This window comes from Neopelma chrysocephalum, unplaced genomic scaffold (assembly GCF_003984885.1).
Source record: "Neopelma chrysocephalum unplaced genomic scaffold, ASM398488v2 Primary Assembly neopelma1_70, whole genome shotgun sequence".
NCBI lineage: Eukaryota > Metazoa > Chordata > Aves > Passeriformes > Pipridae > Neopelma > Neopelma chrysocephalum.
The window spans coordinates 5,728,514-5,747,639 of NW_020897730.1; the positions used below are offsets into that span (position 1 = coordinate 5,728,514).

The 19,126-nt window shown below is 39.0% G+C and overlaps 1 protein-coding gene across 1 annotated transcript in view; it reads left to right on the top strand.

Annotated features, from left to right (window-relative positions):
- The first annotated feature begins 482 nt into the window (after positions 1-482).
- FARSB (phenylalanyl-tRNA synthetase subunit beta) overlaps positions 483-19,126 on the top strand; it is a 37,244-nt gene continuing 18,600 nt past the window's right edge. Inside the window, exons 1-15 of the mRNA XM_027686106.1 lie at positions 483-574; positions 1,524-1,579; positions 2,461-2,615; positions 3,136-3,208; positions 3,680-3,795; positions 4,212-4,362; positions 5,544-5,652; positions 7,878-7,948; positions 9,274-9,335; positions 9,417-9,468; positions 11,031-11,092; positions 11,496-11,703; positions 12,127-12,207; positions 14,597-14,689; positions 15,905-16,022. Of these exons, the coding sequence (XP_027541907.1) occupies positions 517-574; positions 1,524-1,579; positions 2,461-2,615; positions 3,136-3,208; positions 3,680-3,795; positions 4,212-4,362; positions 5,544-5,652; positions 7,878-7,948; positions 9,274-9,335; positions 9,417-9,468; positions 11,031-11,092; positions 11,496-11,703; positions 12,127-12,207; positions 14,597-14,689; positions 15,905-16,022 (1,465 nt within the window). The 5' untranslated portion in view covers positions 483-516. The remainder of the gene's footprint in view (positions 575-1,523; positions 1,580-2,460; positions 2,616-3,135; positions 3,209-3,679; positions 3,796-4,211; positions 4,363-5,543; positions 5,653-7,877; positions 7,949-9,273; positions 9,336-9,416; positions 9,469-11,030; positions 11,093-11,495; positions 11,704-12,126; positions 12,208-14,596; positions 14,690-15,904; positions 16,023-19,126) is intronic.

Sequence of the window (19,126 nt, forward strand, 5' to 3'; positions counted from 1 at the left end):
AGGGACAGCGCCGGGAGTGATAGTCCCGTGTAGGGTCAGGGACAGGGCCGGGAGTGATGGTCCCGTGTGGGGTCAGGGACAGGGACAGCGCCGGGACTGGCGGTCCCGTGTGGGAACGGGGAAAAGGACAGCGCCGGGACTGGCGGTGCAATGTGGGGACAGGGACAGGGACAGCGCCGGCACAGAGGCAGTACCGGGACGCCCCGTCTCCGCGGGCGGTGCCCACGCTCCCCGCCGGCCCCTCCCGCCCCAGTGCCGCCGCCAGCGCGGGTCCCGGCCGGCGGGCTGATGTCACCGCCGTAGCTGCCCGCCGCGCTGCCGGGGCCCGGCGCGCTGCCCGCCCCGTCCCCGGGCGCAGGGCACGGGCGGACCCTCCCCACGGCCGCCCGTCCGCGCCGCGTCCCCTCGGTGTCCGCGCCGTGTCCGCCCCGGGGGCCGCAGGGGCGGCGGGCGAACCGCGGGCAGCGCGGCGGGGCCTGGCACGCGGGCAGCGCAGGCGCGGTGTGAGCGGCCGCCATGCCGACCGTGAGCGTGAAGCGGGAGCTGCTGTTCCAGGCGCTGGGCAGGACCTACAGTGAGTGTCCCGGGATCCGCGGCCGCGCCGCGGGGCTGCGTCCCAAAACCCCCCGGCCCAGCACCGCGGCCGCCGGGCTGCGATCGGCCCGGGCGGGCGAGCCCCTGGGTGGGCACAGCCCCGCCGGCCTGCCCTGCGCGCGGTGTGTCCCGTGTCCGGGGGCTGAGCTGGGACCCCCCGGGGCAGCCTGGGCTGTGGTGGCGCATCACGGGTGCCCCGGAGCCCACCTGGCTGCTCCTCGGCAGCCACCGGCACGGCAGGCACGGCCTGGCCCACGTGGGCGCTGTTTGAGCCCAGATCTCTTGGGGAATCAGAACCGGGCGCTTCCAAATCGCGGCTTCTGGCTGGGAGTTTCACAGACCGTTTTAGAAACTGGTTAAATCAAAAAGGAGAGAGAAGAGGTGGGAGTAGTCAAACCAAGCGGTGAATACCGTGGTTTTATTCAGTTCTCCTTTCCCGGCTCTTTAGAAACGTGACTCTTGGGCTGAAGGAGCGTTCAGGGCCATAGACGCAGGGGCTGTGGCTCTTAAAACGAATCTCCATGGCCAGGTCAGAGCTGTGTTACGTGCTACGACGCAGTTGATGCAACCTCTGTATAACAAGCTGACAGGAGCAGTTGGCAGGAGCAGCTGGCAGAAGCTACCCAATTATTCCCTTCTGTTTTAGTTATCTGTTCAGGCCAGAGTTGCTCTGACAAGCTTGTCTGAGGAGCTAAGCTCCAAGGCTCAGAAGCCCTTGCTGTGACTAAGAATACCATGTCATTAAATGTACATATACTAAAGAAGCTGCCATTCAGACACAAATACAAGCAAAATTCTTTAAAGTACTACTACTCATTTTTTTTCAAAATATCATTCGTTACCTTGTTTGAAAACATTGAAAACAAACACACAAAAAAATTAAATCTGAGATCTGCTTATTAACCAAAGTTCACCTTCTTCCTTCACAGCGGATGAAGAATTTGATGAGCTTTGCTTTGAGTTTGGTTTAGAGCTTGATGAAATTGTAAGTAATGGTTTTATTTGTTGCTTTTTTGGTAGAGATATTGACAGCGTTTATATTTGGTAAAGTTTGTACTGCATTATTTCCAGTGTATCCTGTGGTACAGTATTGTAATGGATGTTGTAATGCAATGTTGTATTAACACTGGTGTTTTGAATCTGAAAAAAATCTTCTGGTATACAAAAATTATTGCCTTGGAAGTAAGAGACTCCAAGGTGGCATATTGCTGGACATTCTGGCACTCTGCGCCACTTGTTCTTCAGTCTCTAGCAGCGTAAATATGGCCACAGACCATGTATTGATTATATTTTACAAGATTTGTTTGGCTTTGTTTTGTATGCATTCTTCTGTGCAATATCCAAAAAAAGTATATTTGTCCTGTACATTGTTACCTAAGTTGTAATTAATTCATATTTAAAATTTTGATTTAGATTCTGTATTTGTGAAAATTTGGTAGCCCTGATAAATGTATACATGTAAATCTTTTTCAAGTAGACCTGTTTTGGTTTTGATTTTTAATTTTAATTTATTGATCTTTTAATGACATTTGTCAAAAGACATCTGAACATCATGTGTTATTTCAGAATAGACTTGATTATAACAAGTCATTTGCCAATCTATTGCCAAAAATGTCTCTGTTATCTACTGGGATCTGACAGCCTGGAGACTCTTGCTTCTAAAATCTCTATTTTTAAAATAGTCTCTTAGTCTGAGAAAGATGGTATGTAGCTTCTCATATTTGGTGTGTCCATTTGTTGTATAAATCCAAATTACACTGTTAAACTTCTAATTAATACAGTTTCTTCTTACTGTGTGATATCACTGTCATACTCCTGTCAGTGATAAGTTATTTCAGGTTCAAAACACATTTTTCTTCATTTCAGACATCTGAGAAAGACATTATAAGTAAAGAAAAAGGCGAAGAAAAGGCAAAGGGTGCATCTGATGTTGTTCTCTACAAAATTGATGTTCCTGCCAACCGTTATGATCTTCTTTGCCTGGAAGGGCTGGTCCGAGGACTGCAGGTCTTTAAAGAAAGGTAAGGCAGAGTTGTGAGATTTTTGTGTGGTTGGTTATTTGTTGACATACAAGTCCATTTCTGATCAGTAAATAAACTTTCTACTTGCTTGGATTATGAATATGATTTCTTGTGTAGATCAGATTCACCAGATGTTCCTCTGGACAGGATCTACTGTATAACTTAAAAAGACTAGACTGTTAGCTGGGTTTTGGATCTGTTCTAAAAATTTTTCAACTGCTGTTCCATTGAGACTTATGCTCTGTAAAGAACTCCTGCAGCAAAACTTCCTTGTGATCCTTTGTAATAAATACCAAAACAAAGAATTTATTCCACTTTATCTTCTTGAGTCCTTCCTTTCTAGTTCAGTAATCTGTTTACCATCCCATAGAAAAGAAGTTTTGAACAGTTAGCTAATTACATGTCAAGAAACGTTACTGAGAAAGTTTTGTACATATCATTGCTGCTACATTTCTAAAGTTTCTTGCACTTGGGGAGCTTTTTTTTTTCACTTACAAACTTACTTCTGGTTTTGTTTTAGGATAAATGTCCCTAGATATGAAAAGATAATACCAACTGAGGGTGAAGGTCAGAAGCTGATTATCACTGAACAGGTAAAAGTGTTTACTGCACCTTTGTAAATGCATTGAGAGCTGCTGAAGCAGCAAGATCTGTATCAGTGCCAATTTTGTAAAAGCAGTGAGACTGGAAATCTTATTTGCAGAACAAGAGCTAAGGAAATTAAAATATCTTTGCTCATTGCGATTTATTTTTAGTGAAGTGGACAGGGGGGAACAATAGACAAATTATTTTGGGTGAACCTAATAGCAGATCAAATAAAAGTTTCAGGTGCTCACATTCCATTGACCTTCTGGGCCATTACACAGTGTATTGCAAACCTCCTGGTCTCTACCGACCGGGATTGGGTTTATTTGGGTTTTTTCCCTTTTGGGATTCAAATGTCTTTCCATGAATTTTCCTACTTTACAAAAGGGGGTTTAATGAAGAAGAGTGCACATTTAATCAGTTGGAATTTTGTATTTTCTGTGTACTTGAAATGTACGTGTTGCTGCTGTAAATTGCAGACTGTCCAAATCCGTCCTCACGCCGTCGCTGCCGTCCTCCGTAATATAACTTTTACCAAGGAGCGTTATGAGAGTTTCATTGACCTCCAGGAAAAGCTACACCAAAATATTTGCAGGTTAGTGTTTAAAGTAGTATATAGTGTCTGTGTGTATGATGTGCACATCCCTATTGCTGAGAGGCATTATAGTTACACCCAGGGAAATCTTCTATAGCAGCTTTGTCCTTCTCATTTCTTTGCCTGTTTCTGCCCTCTATCAAAAATGTTCAACAGAAATAGCTGTAACAGCTCATGTAACAGTTGAGGCAGAGGCGTTTTACAGCATTCCCACTGGATTTACCTTGACTGTTGTGTTGTTAACATTTGATAAAATGTGATTTGTGAAGTAATTTCTGGGCTTCTCAAAATTATCCTTCTACTTTTTTAGTAAGTTCTGTGAATGCATAGAAGTACAGAGCATCATGAGATACTATCTTTAAGAAACTCCAAGTATTATTAGTAAAAACATTATTTTGTCTTCTTTTTCTTTCTAGGAAAAGAGCATTAGTAGCAATAGGTACCCATGACTTGGACACCATCTCTGGTCCATTTACTTATACAGCCAAACCACCTTCAGAAATTAAATTCAAGCCCTTGAATCAATCTCAGGAGTACACAGCCTCACAAATTATGGATCTATATAGGGTAAGTGAGACTTTTCAGACTTGTTGCACTAAATGCAGGAAGATAAATTTCCAAGGCTTAACATCTCTAATGTACTTGTTACAGAGAGTTGTTCTTACAAATAGAACACAGTTATTTTCTGTAGCTTTACAGGCAGTGGACAGTCCACATTTATTCATGAGAAATGCATGGTAATACTTTATTTTTATTGTCCATGAGGGATACATCGTGGTGTTCTGTGGCTAAGCACAGCTCTAAGAATAGTGGATTTGATAGTAACTCTGATTTGTCAACACAAAGGCTGCTTTTTATGATGCTCTTAGTAATACTGTCTACACTGGTAAAATACTCAGTGTAAAAGGCTGGGAAAAGTTTGGGGTAAATATTATTTTTTAATGTTACTTTCATTTGGCCAATTTATTTGTGAAAGATGTTGGATTATTTACCCAACTGCATATCAGGCAAGCACAGCTGTGTGAAAGGCTCAAGTTAACTCTGGCACTGCTCTTGGCCCAGCATCCTGATGAAACCAGGTAAATGCTAGGAAAAGATTCTGTCAGGGCTAACTTTATGATGTCTGTGTGTCCACTTCCAATGCCAGCATTTGAAAATAATACTATTATTGCTGTCATTACAATATACAGCTGTGCTGGAGCACATGTACTTGCCACAGAGACAAATCTTCAAATATCTCTGACTGAAGATGAGTAAGAGCTAGGAAAGAAGGGTTATCAGAGAGAATAAAAGGAAATTCTGTTTTTGGCACAGCATATACTTATGTCATTGAAATAAATGTAAATTCTGAATCAAATTCAAGTGTGCCAGTGTGCAGCAACTTATAATTAAGAGAATTACAGTGCTAATTTTTATCCCTTTTAAGGACAGTTCCTATAAACTAAGGATGTTTGGCAATGAAATGTCTGCTGTGGTGAACAGGGGCATCCTCTGGACAGCATGGCCTATGCATGTTTGAGAAAATCCTGAAAGTAATAATTTTTAACACTTCTGAAGAAAACCAAAAATTCACTTCTCTCATTTCAAACTTCTCCTGCTGCTGAGAGCAAACAGCCTTTGCTAGTAAAGTATGTAGCTCTAAGACCAATCCTTCCTCCTTTCAAAATTCCCCTCAGTAAAGGTTTGTGGCACTGTGGAAGTTCACATGTGAGCTGAAGTGAAATTTAGGTTGTGCTTTGTTTCTCCAGAATGACAGCCACCTTCGGCACTACTTGCCCCTAATTGAGAACAAGCCACGTTATCCTGTCATTTACGACAGCAACGGTGTCGTTCTGTCCATGCCACCCATCATCAATGGTAAGATTGATTTGTGACTGGCTTGTACTGTCACTGCTGTTCTGTGTGTCAGTTTGTGTCTGACAGAAACACTGATGTGTAATAGGGATTATTGTGCTTTCTTAACATTGTTTCACTTACGGTTTCATATAATCTTCTTTTCTTCTTTCAATTTAAATGCAGCCAAACCTTTTGCTCCCTCCCTAGTCTGCTACTGTTCATTCTTCTCATCCTCATCAAGGGGATGTAAAAGTCCGACTGCAAACCTCTACATTTAGCTTCTCATACCCTTCTACAACTCAATAAAGTTCCCTGTGACAGGAATCTTTGTTAGGAAAGCATTTGTTTAGCTAAAAGGAGCATGCAGTAAATTATTTGGTGAACTGGTAACTGTAACTTTGTACTCCATTTTATGTGGTCACAGCAGAGAATGTTTCACCTCGGTCTTAAGATCAGTGTATTTATCAGCAGTGTGAACTAGTTTTTATGGATACCTATTGCTATCTCACAAGTGATTTCAGGAGACTTTGATGGCTTAAAAATAGTAGATTGGTCTCGACTTTTTTTGGATTGTTTCTAAACATGGGTTCCTCTGAATGCAAAAGAAGTGGGTGATTTTTGAGAACCATGCTTACTGAAGCCATTTAATGGCATGACAAGAATTAATTACTCCTTTAAGAAAGATGTTTCAGTATGCCTATATCTATATATACCTATATACTGAAATACAGGTCAAGAATTAGTAACTTTCCCTACACTGACCAATAAATCTGCAGTGATAATCTCTTTGGATGTATTTTTCCTAATTGATCTTATCCATCTAACCCAAACCCAAATCTTGTTAAAAGGCAGCTCAAACTCTCTGGCAGGGACTGGTAAGAACAACTGTTGTGAACTGAAGCTGATGTCAACCACTTTGTTGGGCTCATTCCAGCTTGGGTGTGTTCCATGTATAAGTGTTACATATTGTTTATATTTTATCAATTAAAAATGTTGAACTGTATCTGAGAGAGGCTTCCAGGTTAAAGGTACTTTTTAAATGCAGTGTAAACATCTCTATTGGTTGTTTGGGTTATCTACAAGCACTAAAGTGAAGGGTTATGTTTGCTTTGAAGTGGGTCCAGAAATGCCGAATACATTCTATCTGCAAAGAGATGCAGCACAGCATCAAAGGGAATACAGGATCCCTCAGTCCTGGGATCTTCAGTGCACCAAACTTTCAGTCTAGCTGTGACTTAGTTTCTCAGGTAGGAAACTAGAAGCTGAATGACTTGCTCAGGGTCAGAGGAAGCGGGAATGCCCATGTGTATCCAAGTGCTTCCCTTTGCCTCCGGTGGGGTGGATCTGCTTTAGCTAATGGTGCAGTGAAAGGCAAGAAGGAAAAGGAGGTTGGATTTGGCATGATCCCAAAGAATTCTAGGACTCTGTATGCCCATGGTGCATGGTTACCAGCAATGGAATTCACTGAAGGTGTGCACTGCCCATCTGTACCTAACAGGCAGTGCCAGGATTGTGTGTGGCTTACTAACAACCCCACTTCTGAACAAGCTGCTGGAGGAGTTTGCATCCAGTTTGCAGGAGAGACACTTTAGGTGCTTCTGCCAGACAAGAAACAGTTTTGGGTGCATCAGGGATGTGCTTTAGTGCACACCTCATGGCTCCCAGGACAGACAAAGCAAATTCATGCCTAGAAGGGATCCGTACTAGGATGTAAATCACTAATGTAGAGCAAGATGTAGTGTGTCAGCAGACAGTGTCTAGGGATCTTGATTATTCACAGAATTAGCCATTGATAGCCATTAGTCTAAAGCACTTTTTAAAAACCATTTCATTTATTCCTGCCTGAGGAAATTATGCACTTCACACATCTGATGTGAATGTGAGACTAAATCCAGGGACGATGGGATGCTGTGACAGTGCAGAACCCCTTTGCTAACAGCAGATGGCCACTGTCCTGCTAGTTGGCTTTTCCAGCTGGGTATTGAGGTGCCTGTAGATTCGTGTGTCCTTTAGTGAAAGTCATGGCCCAATCAGTGTGTCTGGTCTTTCTTTTTCCTTTCTTTGATTCATAAATTAAAAAGAGCTGCTATTCTGCCAGCAGTTGTGAATGTTAGTGCAGTAGACAGTGGCTTTTTTAAGCTGCAGAAGATGATAGTGATCTTTCTGAATCACAAAATGAGTCAGTATCAGTGTTATTGCAATAAAAGTAATATTTCTTAACACGTTTTTGTCTTCATATCTTTTAGGAGATCATACAAAAATAAGCCTAAACACCAGAAATGTGTTTATTGAATGTACAGGCACAGATATTACAAAGGTAAATTAATCTTTCCTGCTTTTGATATGTATAAATATTATTTTTTTCCTTATGGGTGATAGGGCTCCAATACAAAGACCTACCATAACCAGGCATTTACTTCATGGAGCCAACCTTCCAATTCAGAAGTTGTAGGACTGTGGAATTCCCTTGACACAGTTTTAGGCTTGCTCAATAGACAGCATTCTGTTTCCATTGAATTTTAATTTTCCTGTATCTTTACGTGGACAGTAAGTGTTCAGCTTGTATGAGAAAGTAATTTAAGTAAATTAGGAACTGTTTGTTCTTGTTGTGTTCAGCACCTTTTCTAAATCTGAAAGACTCTGAAAAGAGTAAAATTCACTAAGACTGCCTGTTTTGGCAGAATACTCTTTGTAAATAATCATTTTGTCTCCTACTGAAAATTTGGGCTGAGGGAAGGAAAGCAGCAATTTTTCTTCATAGTTATCTTTTTCAAGCAGGGATGTTGTGCAAATAGTTGCCAGATTCAAGTCTTTCCATATGCAAATTCTGTAACTCAAAGCTGAAGCATGAAAGCCTAGCAATTATAATTGCCTATTCTTGAATATAGGTTGTGCATTCATTGAGAGTTTCCCTAAAGTGTGTAACTTGATCCTTAAGAGCAAAACTGCTTTTAACTTACTCTACTACACAATTATATATTTAACAACACAAATAAATCTGCACGCTGGGAGTGGCTTCTAAGCAAACTAAATAAATAACTGCTTCTTGCTACTGCTTGCCTTGACAGTAAAAATAAAAATAGTGCTATTCTGTTTACATGAAGGAAATTATAATGTCAGGCATCAAAAAAACCCCTTTGTAGGTGGAGAAGTTCATCTGAATCTCATGATTATGTTCTGCTATACTAATCTCTTAAAATATTAACTGTAAAACAAAAAAATTTGCAGACAAGGTTATTTGATAATGTATTACTAAGCAATGCACAGTCCTTCAGCCTCTACATCCTCACTTGAACTTCAGTGAAATGATGAATTAGACTGAAGGTTAAGAAGACCCACCTCCAAATGGTCATCAAGACCCTGTGTATCTTCAGAACAGAATTAATAAAAGATAAACCAGTACTTCAGAACCTTGAAAACCAAAAAATTTCAAGTTTTTGCACAAATGTCTTTGCATCAGAACAAAAACATCCATTAAAATTGAATCTAGTTTTCTACGGCTAGGATTTTGGTTAAGTTATTAGAATAGAAAGAAAAGAGTGTAACACAAGATTTCCCCTCCCAGTTTTTGTTAAGATATTTTGTCTACTTCAACACAAGTAGATGAGAGATTTCAGTGGGATTATTTTCTTTATTTTGTAGGCAAAAATTGTTCTTGATATTATTGTCACGATGTTTAGTGAATATTGTGAGAAGCCATTCACGTGAGTATAAATCTCCAGTTGGAGAGATGTTTGGGCCATGTGTTAAAAACATTTTTACTTCCATTTTTTTGTCTCTCTCAGTGTTGAAGCAGTAGAAGTAGTTTATCCCAATGGGAAGACCCACATCTATCCGGTAAGCATTGCATTGTGATATCTCTGTGTCCTTGGGGAAAGGATTTTATTTACACAGAGTTTAGTAAGAGTGACATTGGGGGTTTTTTTGTGCAGTGGCAGCATATGCTGGTTCTGAGGTGCAGTAAAAACTCAGCTTGGCACTATCTGTGTATTAGTGAGTCAGAGCCTTCTCTAACCCCACAGAAAATAACTCGCTTCCTCTTATCTAGGAAACTCATTTTGTAGCTCCATTAATTTATGATGAGGCTAAAGATACAGACTCACTGACATAGCTTAGTACTCCAGAAAAAAGGGTAGGGTTTAAAGTTACAAGTGGTAACTACTATTATGTTTTAGAATGCACATGATAGGAACTTTTTCAGGAAAAAATAAAAACTGCAATCAAAGGTCATAATCTATGTCTAAAGCCTTTAAAACCTATGTGTTCCAAATCAGGAAAAATTAATGCAGGAAGAGGTTCTTCAGCCTTAAGCCCATGGACAGCTGAAATCAGCCTCAGCATAACTTACTTATCAGATCTGGAAGCTCTAATGCCCTTCAGTTAAAATAACCTTGTAACACTGCATTTTTCAGTCTTTCACTTCATAGACACCAACTATATAAAGGTCTATAAGGCAGGATGTTGACTTCAAGTGCAGGTTGCCTGCATTCAGAGTCCCAGACAGACCTCTTTGCAGTAATGGAGTCGTACATTTTTGTTCTCTTAATAAGTATAAAGAAAGCAATTCCTCGTGTTTCCTGAAAGTAACCGAAGACAGATCTGGTTGAGTTCCTTAAATCAGATACATCAAGCAAGTACAAACTGTTTGGAGGGAAAGTTATTTTTGTTGAGAAGTTTTCTAGTGGTATTTTAGCTTTTTCTTTTTTTGTAATGTCAGCTTTAATCAACAGAGGAAAGACCTTGAATACTGAAGAGATATCTAACAAAACAGAAATCTCTGTAGTCACCAAAGTAGCTTCCCTAGATAAAACAGTGAAAAAAATCCCCAAAGTTTTGGATGCTACGGTTTTTAAGGATGTGTATATCACGAAGTTTAGAAACACACAAAATACGTAAATACATACGAAATAACTTTCTAAAATATAGTGCAAACTTGCTAAGTAAGATACTGGTAGATATTTTTTGCTAATATGGAAATAGAAAATAGAAAATATTCTTTCCTTTTCGTCCTAAAAGTCACTTGATCTGTACTAGACTATGAGATCTCATGCATTCAGTGCTTTAGGGCTTTGACTTAGGGTGAACTGGTGACCAGAAACTTTCAGTGACTCTGTTACTTGCATAGGTCAGAAATTATCAGCAGTTTCAATGACAGGGATTTCATGCTGCATTCAACCTTCTAGCTTAACCAAGACCAGCTTTTGCATCACATACTATAGTATGTTTTCAAGAATCCTGTTACCTTTAAAATGCCAGGTTTAGCCTAATACTCCACATTTTCTTCTGTGGATGTCATTTTAATATGGCAGTTAGAAACTGGATTACTAAGATGTCAGCATTGAATCCTCTTAGATGGAAATGGCAGGCCCTGTGTATGCTTAAAAGCTTTCTCTTTTTAGGAACTGGCTTATCGAAAAGAGAAGGTGAAACCTGAAGTCATTAACAAGAAAATAGGAATCAGGTGTGTTATTGCAAATGAAAACAGTTTCCATTAATCATGAAAAAGGTACTAGAAGACACTGATTATTGCATTGTTTTTAAATTGTTTAGATTATGTGATTTTTTCAGTTTATCAAAAATTCAGGGGTAATTTGAATGACTCTGTAAGACTTCTTCCCCTGTTCTCAACAAAAGGGAATGATTCTTTATGGTCCCACACAACTGTTATGAAGTAAAGAAAAATGACCATCTCAAGAGTCAGAATCTGAGCTGGTTCTGATTGAATGCTAAGTCTGTGTGCAGTCCATAAAACATTTGGAGATTCTTTAGGACATAAGGCAATGCAGCAGAAACATTGATTACTTTAAAAAGCCGGTCAATATAGTGCAAAATCCCTAAATTACTACTCTTTTGTTTTGTTTCAGTGAAACTCCATCAAGCCTTGCAAAGCTGCTGACCAGGATGTGTTTGAAGTCGCACGTCATAGGGAATGGGAACCATCTAGAGGTTGAAATCCCTCCTACCAGGGCAGACATTATCCATGCATGTGATATCATAGAAGATGCAGCAATAGCTTATGGTTATAACAACATTCAGATGGTTATTCCGAAAACGTACACCATAGCTAATCAAGTAAGATTGCCCCTTCAAATGAACGCTCTGTTGTCAGTAAATGACTAGTGCATGCCAGAAGGGCTTTGGGGAAAACAGAACCTAGGAATTAAATATTTTGACATGCTTTGCCTTGAGAAGTATTTACCATGGATGGGATACAAAACAGATGCCCCGCTGATTTGAATAAGTCCAAGACCAGTGGTTGCTGGTACTTGAAAAAAGACAGGGTTTAAGTAGGGAGCCTGTATTAAATCTCTAACTGGGAGATTCATTTCCTCAGGCAAGCCTAAAGGCAGCTGGCTGATGCTTTCTAAAATTTTAAGCACACAAGCATAGTCCTTCCCTAGTGAATTCACCATCATGTAACAGGCAGAATCACCACGGGGAAAAATAGCAAAATGCTTTTAGATGGAAGCTGAAAACTGTTTTGTTTCATTTTAGCTCCCTCTCAATAAGCTCTCAGAACTTCTGAGACTGGACCTGGCAGCTGCTGGATTCACTGAAGCACTCACTTTTGCCCTGGTATATTATATTGATTTCATACTTTTCTTAGTTCCCTGTTGGAACAGCAGTGCAGTCAGAACTGCAGAGGATGGTGTGAAGATATGTTGTTGTATAAATGTACCAGTATTATCCAGTACTGTTTTGGCAGCTGGTTGTTTACTAGTGCTTTGGATTTATAGTATAATATATTTTGTGAGTTTGTAGGTCAGAGAAATTGAATGAATCGCTGTTAATGTGACATGGAGTTTTAAGTATAGAGGGGAAATAGCTGCTGAAGTACTAGTTTGAGTTTAGCTTGATAGGATGAAATGGTAAGACAGCAAGTCTCTCTTGAGACTTTGGTCACCAGTGAAATTCATCACAGTTCTATAATCTGGAAAACAAACATTTATACATTCTGGTGGATACTACTACAGTTTAGAGATTACCCTGTTTCTGTATTTCTCTTCAGTATTGTTACTTGCCCATGATTCCTTGCATTAGATACCAAGCTGGTATGTAATTATTCAGTCAGCAAATTTTTATTCTTATTTTAAGAATATCCTTTAAAAAGTTACAATGCACACTAAGAGGACACAAAATCCTCTGTAAATTTCATCACAGATAGAGAGAGGTTTTTTGTATGAAAGAACAAAAATACAGCTATTGTTAGCACTGGTTGTAGATATTATTCATAATATTGCCATGCCAGTAGTCTTTAACCAAGAATTAGGACTCTGCAACAGCAAGATGCACCAGTGCAGGCTCCTAAAACACTTCCAGTATTTGAAAAATTCAGGTATTGCAACGAAATTTGGTAATTTAAATGTATTAAATAAAATTTTAACACCTCAAATTTCGCAGATCTTCAAAAGCAAAATTTGGCCTAATTCTGAAAAATATATTCCAGTTTTAATATTTGTTATTAACTCATTTAAGTAACCAGAACAATAACTATTATTACTTCCTGCAGTGCTAGTATATGACAAAGGTATTCAGACCTGTGGTAGTACTGTGTTGGGGAAACCCTACATATTACATGGTCAAGCTTTTATAGTTTTATTTGTTAATAAATATAGTTAATTTTTTTTCCAGCATTGAATAAGTAATATGTTTAAAACGTTTAATGTATTATATCGCTACAACCAAGAACCTTTTATGAACTGCAACAGCAGAATTTTTGAAGGTCATGCAGTATATCATGTTATCACATTACATATTTGTATTTCTGCTGTGGCAGGATGAAACCCTCAGTCTGCTGTGTCACCAACACTATTAAAACACCAGTGTGAGGCCCATGACTATGATAACTATAATTTATGCTATAACATTCTGTAGCCCAGTGTTATATGATAAACACTGCTTATGTATTTATGCACTCAATCTGTTCCTTTGGTTAGATAAATTATACTTGTACACAATAACATTGCCTTCTGTGAGAAGCTCCAGTTTAGCCAGAATGCATTTGGTCAAATCACAGTAACATGCTGTAGTTTAGATACACATCTGAAAACTGTTTAACACAGTTTTCTCCTCCTGAGTTCAGCATTCCTTGTGTTGCTTGGGGATTTTTATTATTCAGTCATCCATTTTTTCAGATGGTATCATCTGCTCATTTTTCTCACATTTGGTCTATCAACACACTTTTCAGAGTGCTGCCAGTGCAAAGGGAGCACTTCTGGGAGACTGTAGTGTACAAGCAAATCCTCAATTACATGCCTAGTCTGCTATTGGTTTCTTTAATACATTAATAAAGCTATAAATTCTGGAAATCTGAAGTGTGGATCTTATCAGTAGCATCTCTTGCTGTATGTGCACAGACAGTGTCTGAGCCTGATAAAGTGAATGTGTATTGTTTTACTGACCAGCATGAAAAGACACCTCTAGAATAAGGGCATTAAAAACACTCCAACTCAAAAAATTGAAAAGAACAGACTACAAGAGTCCTATGCAGCTCTGAAAATTGAAATCTTGGCCATAGGACCTGTTTTTCATAGACAGTACTTTACTTGCTCCAAGTTTCCCCCAAAGGATTGTTCTCACGAGAAAGCTCAGGTACAGTCCCTTTACAAGTGTTATTTTCAGAACAAAATACTTCACCCACTGCAAGTCAGGGGGCACAATCTGAGCCTCTGTTTTTAAAACAGATGACAGCAATCCATGACAGAAGCTGAAATAAACATTTTTTTTTTAAACCAGATTTATTTTGCTTAGTAATGAACATTTGTAAATAAACCAGTTTGCCTACTTAATCTTAGGACCAGGGCTTAATTTTTATTATGAGTGGTTGTTGCACATGAGAGCATATATTATGGGGCCTCAGAGCCAGTGCTACAATTGCATTGTTCATTCTTGATATCAGATTCCATCATTGGCTTGCTGTCTATTTTAACCACTTGACCTTGGTGGGGTTTTGTCTCGTTTTCAGTGTTCTCAAGAAGATATTGCAGATAAACTTGGCATGGATATGTCTGCAACAAATGCTGTGCGCATAGCAAACCCCAAAACTGCGGAATTTCAGGTGAGGTCATTGACATGGGGAGCAATATTGTCACAGATTCTATAAAGAGGAGAGAAAGGAACCAACAGAAAGTAAAATTTATAAACTAGAGCTACTTTTCCTGCATTAAAGAGGTTGTGTTTATTTACGTGCTGAACTTGCTAGCAGCCATCTTCTGTTACTCCTTCACTGAGAAACACCTTTTCTGGTGCAAAATACTGTTAACTTTTCAATGAAGTAAAATACCATGCTCTGTGTACAGAATATGGCAAAATTGAGCACTCTAACTACAGAAAATTCCAGATGGTTGATCAACTCCTGCATGTGGAAAAACCTATTCAACATAAAAAGAACTATTACACCTGGCAGTCCCTAAACTTCCTCAGCTCTGAATAGGAAACATTTGGGTATATTTTAAGTATTAACCATTGTTACTGCTGTGTTAGGGTTGCACACTCCAACTGAGTGTGCAGCTAGAACTCCTCATTGGTTATGAAAAGTAGGATAAATAGGCAGAAATGCTGCAGACTAAGGATAAATACCTGTGGCTGAGCACATGGTAACTTGACCTTCAGTCGAGGAGCAGTCACTCCCATCCCTCTTCTGTTAGATTTACTGAATTAGACTCTTGTGGTTTGACAAGTAAAAATGAAAAAGCTGCCCTTCTAAGGAACTATATGAATGGAGAACACAGGGAATGTTACTGTTCCTGCAAATAAATTCACAGGTATGACTGTCTCTTGGTTGGTTCTTTGCATACTTTTTCCATGGATTTCAGGTTGTCCCTGACTGAATATATCCATTTCTATTACTTAGCATATCACTGATTGGTATCAGGAGGTATAAAGATAGTATTTTAGATAGCACTTAATATTTCCAAAATAACACTTAGGATTTGCCTTTTGCATAGGTGAGAGTAAATTTCTGAGAATTTTTTGCACTTTATGAGTTATTTTTCTACCCTGCACTGCAGCTCCAGCACCTGTAAAATGGTACCTGTTCTTAAGCCCACATACAAGCTCTTTGAGAAAATGCAGTATAAAGAACATGCAGAGAATGTACATTTTCAAGTTCAGTCATTCTAAATCAAAGATGCTTAAACATAAGAGATATGTGCAGTATTTGCACCTGACTACTTTTAAACTCTTGTTACAAATGAGAAAAAAAAAAGTGAAGAAAATGAACATGAGCTATTTTGGAAGGTATTTGACTTGCAGCATCATGTTTGTCCTGCAGGTGGCACGTACAACCCTCCTTCCTGGGCTGCTGAAAACTATTGCTGCCAACAGAAAGATGCCCTTGCCTCTGAAACTCTTTGAGATTTCTGACATTGTAGTAAAAGATCCTAATACAGGTAAGAGAACGTTCCTCAGAATCTTTGATAATGGAAATATGCCTACATACCAAAAGGCAATTGTAAGTAAATCTGTATTTCCTTAAAAGTAGTAATTTCAATAATAATAGTTATTACATACTACATTGGGGGTTTTATTTATGTGCACAGGACAATAGAGCTCAGTGGACCAGGCTGGATTTTAGAGTGGCTAGAAATGTGGTTCATTTTAAATGTTCTCTCAAAAGTACAAGTTAGGTAGATTGTAAATTTATAGGTATCTACATATCACTTAAAATCTGTCAAGAAAACAGAAAGACTGCAAAGATAAACACAAGGCAATTTTGCACCACGAAAGAACCTGCTCTAAAGTGCTTGTGTTGATGCATCTGTTTTTACTTGCTCTTAGTCTAGGGCTCAGGTATGTAATTGATATTCTTATCAGAGATGTAACTCAGAAGCTACCTGCTGGTAATGTTTTCAAGTGGCACAACTGATGTAAAGTAGTAAATACTGAAGCCATGCTGCTGTTACAGTCCTAGAGCCCTGAACCTCTGCAGATGTGCAGCGCTCTGCCAGCTGTAAAGCAGAATGTCTTGAGCCTGGGAATAGCAGGTTGTACTTGCAGACAGATTCTATCCTGGAGAGCGGTAATTCAGAGGAAAATTTTGGGGTCAGTGTGTCTCAACATGAATCCCTTTTCCATCATCTTTAAACAGGATTGCTTGTATTTGTTTTCCAAAATTATCTTCTGGGAATCTGACAACAGATATGAAGAATGAGATTGGTAGCAGAGATACAGGGTAGAGAGTGGAGCAAGTCTTTGTATAAAACTGTATCAGTAAATAAAAAAGCTCCACAGTACAAAACTTCCTCTCTCATCAATAAAAATATTTTCCTTATCTTTCCACTTCATCCAACTACGCTAAGAAAGCGTGGCTGCCCTGTGTTTTGGGGCCTCTTTGTACTGATTTCACTGTACATGATCAAAATTTCAAATTACTTTGTCTGGAAAAATGTATCACAGGAAAATGAACTGTAAAAATAGATTTTTAAGTGTTAAAAATTTTACTGATTAATTTCTTTTTTTATGGTATATTGAGGGAAAAGGAGGGCACAAGCTACAACTTTTGGGAAGAGTTAAAAGTCTGAATGGAGTTTTGCCTCTCAGTAAAAAAGGCTGACATTACTTTAAATTCAGCAGTAGAAATGGTTCTGTTGTTTCATTATCTGGTTTCAGATTTTAGTGGTTGTGTTTAAAGTATCTGAGATCTGCAAAACAAAGGTTTATATAAGGCATAAACAAAATGGCAAGTAAATTGCTTTGGTGATGAATTTAATTTGTAGATTACCTTTTTTTTTTTTAGGAAAAAAAGAGGAGCTTTGCCAAGCAAAATAAGCAGTTTTAGCAAGCCATGTAGACTTTTTTTTATTAAATACAGACAGTTTGGTGGTGCAGCTCATTCCTTGTTGGGCATGCAGTTAGCTACAATGCAAAAAACGTGGTACAGATGGCAGAATAGCATCACCATTCTTCAGGACCAGGAGTGGGGCTGTTTATCTTAGACTAAGGAGAACATTTACTCTGGCATTATAACATTTGCAAGTTAAATTGTTACTTTTATTTTGTGTGTGTCAAGTGTAGCTCTTGAAGGGTTTCATTTACGTGGATGGCTGTTTAACAGTTTTATGAAGACTGATTTTGTAGTGTACTTCATTTTGATGGGAAGCATTGCAACAGATAAAAGACTTTTGAGGCAGCAGCTTTGTGCTCTGGGGCAGCCCTCTCGTGGACTGAGCACTTACAGACTCTGAACAGTGTCTGAAATTGGTTTTAAGGTTGTGTTTAAAATAGCAACTACTGTCTTTCCCAAATTTATTTCCAAAATTAAACTTGCCTAATAAACACTTTGAAAGGGGAGGTGGGAAGAAAGGTAACTCTGCAAACACTGAGAAATATGGGGTTGTCCTCTCACATATGGAATGAGATTTCCTTCACAAGGCTTATGTCATCAGACTGAGTAATTTAATTTTATTATTTCATGATTTTGGCATGCAGAATTTCCAATTAATAATTTCAAAAGTATGGGTCAAAAGAGTACTGACATTAACTGTATTTGAAATGGCATCTTGTAGTCATTCATGTGTGAATGAACCAGTCTCTTTTAAACACACTGGTTTTTAATAAAATACCTTCTTACACAGCACTCATGCTTACCAAGGTGAACAGAACACATTTCTCTTCAGACATATCTGGAAGAAAGGTTTGATGTATTAAATTAGCAAAATGTGTGCCAGATTTAATGTAACTAAATGGAACCAAATCTGAGCAAAAATTTTTCTTCTCAGGGCAAGAGGAAATGTGCTGATTTTGAATATGTTGCACAATATTTGTGTGGTTAACTTGTAACACCAGACAGTCTCTTCGGGCAGGACAGTTACACTAACTAGTTCAGCGGATAAATCATCATTTTTACCACCAGGCCTAACAGAGAATACCCTTTCACCACAACAAAAGAAATTAATCCATTAGAAAATCACCTCTGACTAGTGATCTTGGAGAATCTGGCAAGCTTATGGTAGCACACATTTGGCACAATTCACATCATTTGCGAGTACAGCTGCTGCCACATTTTGAAGCATTTTTCCAAACTGTCTGGAAGTGTTAGTTATATGCAGAAAATAGTTTGGAAGGTGAAAAGACAGGTTTAAATGAGCAGGTGTCTCCTTTCAGATCACCAGGTCATTTTTCTGAAACATCTCTAATTTGGAAGTGAACGGCACACAACACTGCTTTATCTTCCTCTGTACTCTTTTGGCTCACATATTCCTGAGCAGCTGCCCATCCTTTAGATTGTTTTTCGGCAGCATCCCCAGGAAGTGCTTTGAAGTCTCAGAAATATATACATATATATATATATGTATTTATAATTTAGGTTGACATACTTGGCAGGCTCATTTGAAAAATAGCAGTGTTTCATGGCATGACACAAGAGATCTCTTAAGTGAGTTATAAAGAACTGAAGCATTTCTAACATCTGTCAGCTTTTGCCTAAAATTCCTGATACTTTCTTTTTTCTTCCTATCGTCTGTAAAGAACTTCCTGTGTTGTAATATAACTCTGT